The 6575-nt window shown below is 39.3% G+C and overlaps 1 protein-coding gene across 2 annotated transcripts in view; it reads left to right on the top strand.

The window, feature by feature from the left end:
• Nucleotides 1-640: 640 nt before the first annotated feature.
• The window catches only part of DNAJC5B (DnaJ heat shock protein family (Hsp40) member C5 beta), a 23889-nt gene continuing 17954 nt past the window's right edge, over nucleotides 641-6575 (top strand). For both annotated transcript variants that reach the window (XM_072413299.1, XM_072413298.1), the window contains exon 1: nucleotides 641-747. In XM_072413299.1, the coding sequence (XP_072269400.1) occupies nucleotides 641-747 (107 nt within the window). The remainder of the gene's footprint in view (nucleotides 748-6575) is intronic.

The following is a 6575-nucleotide window of genomic DNA, read 5'->3' as shown; positions in this document are numbered from 1 at the left end:
ATTACCCAGCTTCACAGATGAAAGTGTATTCTCTCCAGCCTTGGAGAATTTTAATAAATCAGGGCCTTTGTTCTCAGACTGTTTTTTTTCTCATTCTGCCTAGTAGCTATTGTTGCAGGTTCCCTGGTATTATACCCATCCTGATCAAGTTTGTACCTGTTTGCTCCTGTTTTTTTTTATAATGTTACATATTATGCAATACCATACTATACCTCATCTATGAACCTTTTTGCTGCTTTTTTGGTAACCCTTTATTGTTGTAGTTTATGTGGTATTCTGAACATTCTATTCCATACAAATACTTCATGTAATTTGATATTCCTAAACACTGTTGCAATCATCCCCTGGATGCCATAGTGGATGCAAAATCCCAATCTGATGATTACATTACATTAGTACCTACATTTTCCTCAAATCCTTGTCTGGTTTCACTGGTTATCTGTACCAATTGGCAGGGAGGGTATACATTTCCTGTGTCTCATGTTAACATACCAATAATGTGTGAGGGACATAAGCTCTGCCTGAGTGTTCTTATTCGTGTTTTGAACGTTTTTCGATGAGCCCATCTTTTGTTGACCTGACATTTTTCAATTTATTCCAAAAGTATTTCTGTTTTTTTCTTTCCACCCCATTTTTCAGGATGTCTGAACAAAGACAGCGTTCTTTGTCCACATCAGGAGAGGCCTTATATCAGGTTCTTGGTTTAGAAAAAGGAGCAACTCATGATGACATCAAGAAATCCTACAGGTATGTTTTTTTCCTATTTATAGTTAACAGCAAGTGTCTAGTGGGGCCGGCATGAGTGGGAACAACGTGCCCTCACTTTTTTCGGGAATAGGCACGCATACCCACTCCTATTCTGCAAAGAATTCTTTGGTGGTCCATGACTCTGGCCGGTGCCCCTGTGAGGTCAGAAGAAGGAACCCTGCTGGGGGGGGGCGCATTGGCCAGAGCCGCCGACCATGTTTCTCATATGAAATTGCAGGCTCAAGGCGGTGGGATTGTTGTTTCTCTGAACATAACCTGCCCACTTTATGGTCTGAGCCTGCGATGGGAGAATGGGCCGGTTTTGGTATCATGATGTCACTCTGGGGGAAGTTTCTTCCCCTTTAAGTGACACATACACAGGGGTATAGTGGGGAAGGCACGTTTACATATCAATGATGCGCTTGCGCACTGGCCATGGATAGTACCGTGGCCCCCTCTTTTTTTTTACGACTGCACCCCTGGTTAACAGGCTACAACAGACAAGCACTAACCCTGTGTGCAAATTAAATTTGTTATGTATAATTGCTGACAAACACGATCAAGTCAAAATGGCTTTTATTTTTTAATGTAATCTTTGTTTCAATAAAAAAAAAAATTACAGTAGGCATACTTTAGCAAATGATGCTTAGATGTGCTGAAGATCTCGGCACCCCCAAGGGTGCTGGAATTAAATGAAATCCAGCACAGAGTATTAGTAGTAAAATCAAAATTGCTTACATTAAAACAATGATGAAAAGACTAAGTGGTCAATTAGAGTGGGACCTGCTGAGGAAAAAGTTTACAATTACTAGGCTAAAGTCCTGGACCTGCTCCCCTCTACTTATAAATGTTAATAAATGTAGTTGAAGACAAGAAGTAAAGTGAACAAACACACCAACCAACCAACAGAATTCAGCATTGCAGTACTAGGATGGTGTGCAGGAAGCCCACCCAAGCCATGTCTAATAGAAAGCTATATCTGGACCAGTGCTCTGCCTGGAGGCCGGTTAGGAGGGATCCTTACCTGAATCAATGTCCTGAGGGTCTATAAACATCGAAGTAAAAAGGTAATCTAGCCCCATCCATGTTGTAATAATTAGTGGCATGCAATTTCTGCATAATGCTGATTTTTACTGTGTATGCAGTTTACAAATAAAATTTCATGGGCTGTCTGCAGCCGAGCTTGCGGTCCCAAAATTAGGATGTCTATTAATTTCAATGCAGGTATGGAATCATTGGCCAATAAATATGGGAAGTTTGTGTAGTCTGTTGTTTTGGGGAGGCCCTTAATGCAAATATTGGAGCATTTACTCTGATTTTCATAATTGTGAAGCTGAATCAACAAAGAGTCCATTAGTAGGTCTTGTCATAGAATTAGTTATTTGAAAGCTTAGTGATGTCTTGTTCTATCACTGTACTATACAAAATATATATATATATATATATATATATATATATAAAAAACGAGAATTACAATTTATATATTACTGCTTCTTGGGAGATAGATAAGGCACTTACAACTGCACGGAAATGTGGTCATCGGGGTCTTGAAAGGATAACAAAACCAGAAAGACAAAAAAAATTCCAACCACTGGTGCTTATTTTAAAATTAAATATATATGTTTTATATGTATAGAGTTGGCCTTTAAAGTGGCAATTTGCAAACTCATCTCTGTCACAGAAAATCATGGATATAGCTCAGACTGACTCGTCTTCTTTCCCTTTAGGCCACAGTGGTATGGTGTACAGTCAGTTATGAAGTCCTTATCATAAGGTTTAAAAAGGGTTACAATGAAGGGCAGCAAATCACTCTCCTATTTAGCCTAAGCAGTGTTGGTGCTGGTGGCTTCTCCATGCCCGTTTATGAGAAGGTTCTGTTGACACATGAGAATGGGGGAAGGCTGTCACCAAGTTATTCTTTGTTAATTTGTTAAACTGTTTGCCATATTATAAACGAATTATATTGTGCACATATAAAACAACTATAAACTCTGTGGGGAATATCTGATTACATAAGTATTCTGGAGTTAAAAACAATGCTGAAAGCAATTAGTTTGAATTTTTGAGGTGTTACCACTCTGCCTGCAGATCATCTGTCCAGCAGCTTGCCGCATCCTTAGCCTCCCTTTAGCTGTGCAACAATGTGCCTTTCCTAGCATCCCCTGCAGCCAAGTAGTGCAGTACTTGCAAGTATGTGCAGAGCAGAGTAGTTCCTGGTTCCAATCTTGTCCTGCTGTGGGCTGCTAATCTTATTTATACCTCTCTGGTTCCATGTTCTGGTTGCTGGATCCCCAGCCTTGTCTCAACCTGAGACTTGCTCAACTATACTCAGCTGGCATCTCAGAGCCCTCTGTTCTGCTCGCCCCAAGTGGGGAGAGCCTGGAGCCACAATCTGGAGTTTTACCCCCAGCAAAGTAGTCTGGTGGCCACTAGGTTCACTGGCCCATCAGCCATTTTGGGGTGTTTTGGTGAAGACTGGGAGACATACTCTGCACCCCAGGTAATCCTGTCTCACCTGCTAGGGGGTGCAGCCCTACCATGAGATCACCAACCCATACCCCCATGTTTATACTGTCATCCACCTTTAGACTTTTTCAGTCAGACAGAACAAAAAATAAAACATGATGTAGCTACCATATTGTGCACATGTAAAACATGATTTTCTATTGATTGTTAATGCTTTCTTAATACTTACTGTACTTTAACAGTCTATGAGTTGACTTACAGTGCAAATCAGGCTGGTCATCATATTTTTGTAAATTCTAAATTGTAAATTCCCTACTACAAAAGTAATAACATTCTTCCAAATCACTGACATATGCTGAGATAAGGTGACAATCTTCTGATTTTTAGCTGCTACTAGAAAAACACATCCCCAATATTTAGTGTACTATTCAGTACGGTATATCCATTCTGCTTTTAACAAGACCTATAGTACTTGTGCCTACATGGTGGTGCCTCTAGGGATGTTCTGATGGGTTGGCCTGATCCTGCTTTGTAGAAATATTTTATTACTGTGTATTACTCATCACCAGACCTTTATTAAAAATAATGCTAGCAATATATAAATATCAACCCTTGATTATGATCTATGCATGCTAAAGCAGGTTTTCACATAAATCTAAATGACATAATAATATTCTTTAGTTGCCTGAAACACCAGGATTTGTAAAGGAAATCCTATGAGAATAGAAGTGACACAGGCAGACATACCTTGTTTAAATTAAATACTGTTAGATGACAAATCCATTGAGTATAGAAAACACTTTCACATAATTTGCTTTATTTTCCCTCTTCTTTAATACCAAGAAAGTAATTGGCTTAACTGAAATTGGAATGGAATCTTAAACACTCCTACAGACTGGTTCAAACTAGCTTGAGCTATGGTCATACTTTTAAGTAATGGTTATGATAATATTCAGAAACTAAATTTGTATTTATTATCAGCACATTTTGCAGGGGTCAAAAATGGCATTATTATATTAAATAAATACGTAACACACTTTTATTGTTGTCCATTGTAGCTCAGGTCATGAATGTGGATTCATGGTTCTGTCCACCCCAATAATATAAATAATTGTTATCTATGACACAGTAATATGCAAATATCACTTTAAAGATTTAACAATAGGTAAGTTGAGAAATGGCATTTATCCAGGCAGGACATATTTTATGCTCATTTGTTTAGATTCACTTTGTTATCCACTACAAGGGTTGTGTGGCTAAAAGACTAATGCTAAAGGTGCAAGTTGTCAATGTGTAGTTCTTGTTTCTAGACCTGATCTTTTGATTAGTCCATTAGTGTAATCATTTCAGAAGTAAAAGTGTGTTGCATATGCCTGTGATGATTTTATTTCCATATAGACTTTTGTAAAGTTAGAAGATGGAGTGAGCCCATTCCATGCTCACATTTTTTCATTACTGGAGAGTATTCAGGGCCAGGAAAGCCGCAGATGTGTGTAGAAACATGTGTCATCCCAGCCTTTAATACTCTCCAAGAATGACCATAAAAACACAAGGTAACAAGCTGCATAGATATGTAGGCATCTCTGCCACACTGCACAGCCAGACAGGTAACTCATTTTACCTGGATTAACAACATAACTTCCAATACAACCTCGTTGCCTCTATTCTACATATTAGTAAACCCTGTCATTTTATGTCTTTCCTGATTGTGTATTGTTATTACTAATATTAATATTTATAATAAGCAAGATTTATATAGCACCAACAAACCTCTGGGGTTACAAATGACAGATGAATATAGACAGTGACACAGGAGGAGGAGAAGACCCTTCCCCACATAGTTTACAATCTAGTAGGTGGGGGAAGTAACACACAATAAGAGGGTACATATGTAGTGGTGGGAAGTATTGATGGTTTCAAAAGACAGAACACGATGGGAAGGCAAGTTAAAAAAAAAATGGGTTTTGATTTTTTTTTTTTTTAATGAGCATAAAGTAGGAGCAAGACGAATAGGACGAGGAAGACCATTCCAAAGAGTTGGGGCAGCTCTTGGAACACTGCGTGTGATGCGGTTATGAGTGAGGAAGTCATTAGTAGGTCATTGGAGGAGCGGAGAGAGCGGCTGGGGGAGTATTTTTTTTACCAGGTCAGAAATGTAAGTGGGACAAGAACTGTGCAGGGATTTGACGGCAAAGCACAGGAGCTTGAATTTGATTCTAAGGTGAAATGGAAGCCAGTGTAGAGAACTACAAAGAGATGCAGCGGAAGAGGAGTGGAGGGAAGGATGGATGAGTCTGGCTGCAGCATTCATGATAGATTGTAGAGGAGAGAGTCGGGTTAGTGGAATACCAGAGAGGAGGAGGTTACAGTAGTCCAGATGAGAGATGATAAGAGTGTGTACAAGGAGTTTGGTGGTCTCAGGGGACATGTAGGGGTGGATTTTAGAGATGTTGCGTAGGTGAAAGTGACAGGACCTGGAAATGTTCTGAATATGGGGGGTAAATGAGAGGGCAGAGTCAAAGGTGACACCAAGACAACGTATCTGAGGGGAGGGCCGAATAACAGTGTTGTTAACATTGTGTACATTTATCTGCACTAAATATTGTTTACCTTTAAGGTGAATGGTTTGTTGAGTTATGCAGGTATACTTCTATGGTGTTAGTTTAGCTGGATGGTGGAAAAACACTTGCATAGCTAAAAGATATAGCAGAGGTTGTTGATGAGGCTGGTGCAACCTAGAGCAAGATACAGGCTCATAATGTCATAGGGTCATTTATAAGGTGGCCTAAAGGAGTAGGTACAAATGGCTGATAGGTGCTTTTTAACAATGATCCCATGGGGTATGATTTTGGTATTGCGCAGAATTAATACGTCTGGGTTTTGCTGGGTGCTAAGGGTGGTTCTATTATTGTGCACAGAATGGGGTGAGGAGGGTTAAACACTGCTAAACTTTAAAATATATATAGGGTTAACATAGAAGATTGTATTAAAATGTATTAAGATTGTAATAAGGTGTGCAGACTTCTATTTTGGTGTGGAGTTTGCCATAGACATGTAGGGATGGATTTATTGCTGTAATGTTAACATTTTATAATTATTGATCAACCAGGGTGAAACATGTGTGCCAATATCAAAGACTCTTATCAATATCTGATATTGCCATGCATGGTCTGCACCTGGTTAAAAGGTAGACTCGAGCCATAAAATCAGAGGCCCTTGGGCACCCCATCATTAGGCGCTATTTCTTCATTTTGCCTTAAGCTGCGTACACACTTCCAATTTTTATCGTTAGAAATGAACGACGAACGAACGACGAACGACCGATTGGCCAAAAATCGTTCGTAAAAAAAGTAACCAACGAC

The sequence above is a fragment of the Pyxicephalus adspersus genome, chromosome 5 (assembly GCF_032062135.1).
Source record: "Pyxicephalus adspersus chromosome 5, UCB_Pads_2.0, whole genome shotgun sequence".
Taxonomy (NCBI): Eukaryota; Metazoa; Chordata; class Amphibia; order Anura; family Pyxicephalidae; genus Pyxicephalus; species Pyxicephalus adspersus.
Note: the sequence above shows the minus strand (reverse complement) of the source record. Positions and strands in the feature narration are given on the sequence as shown.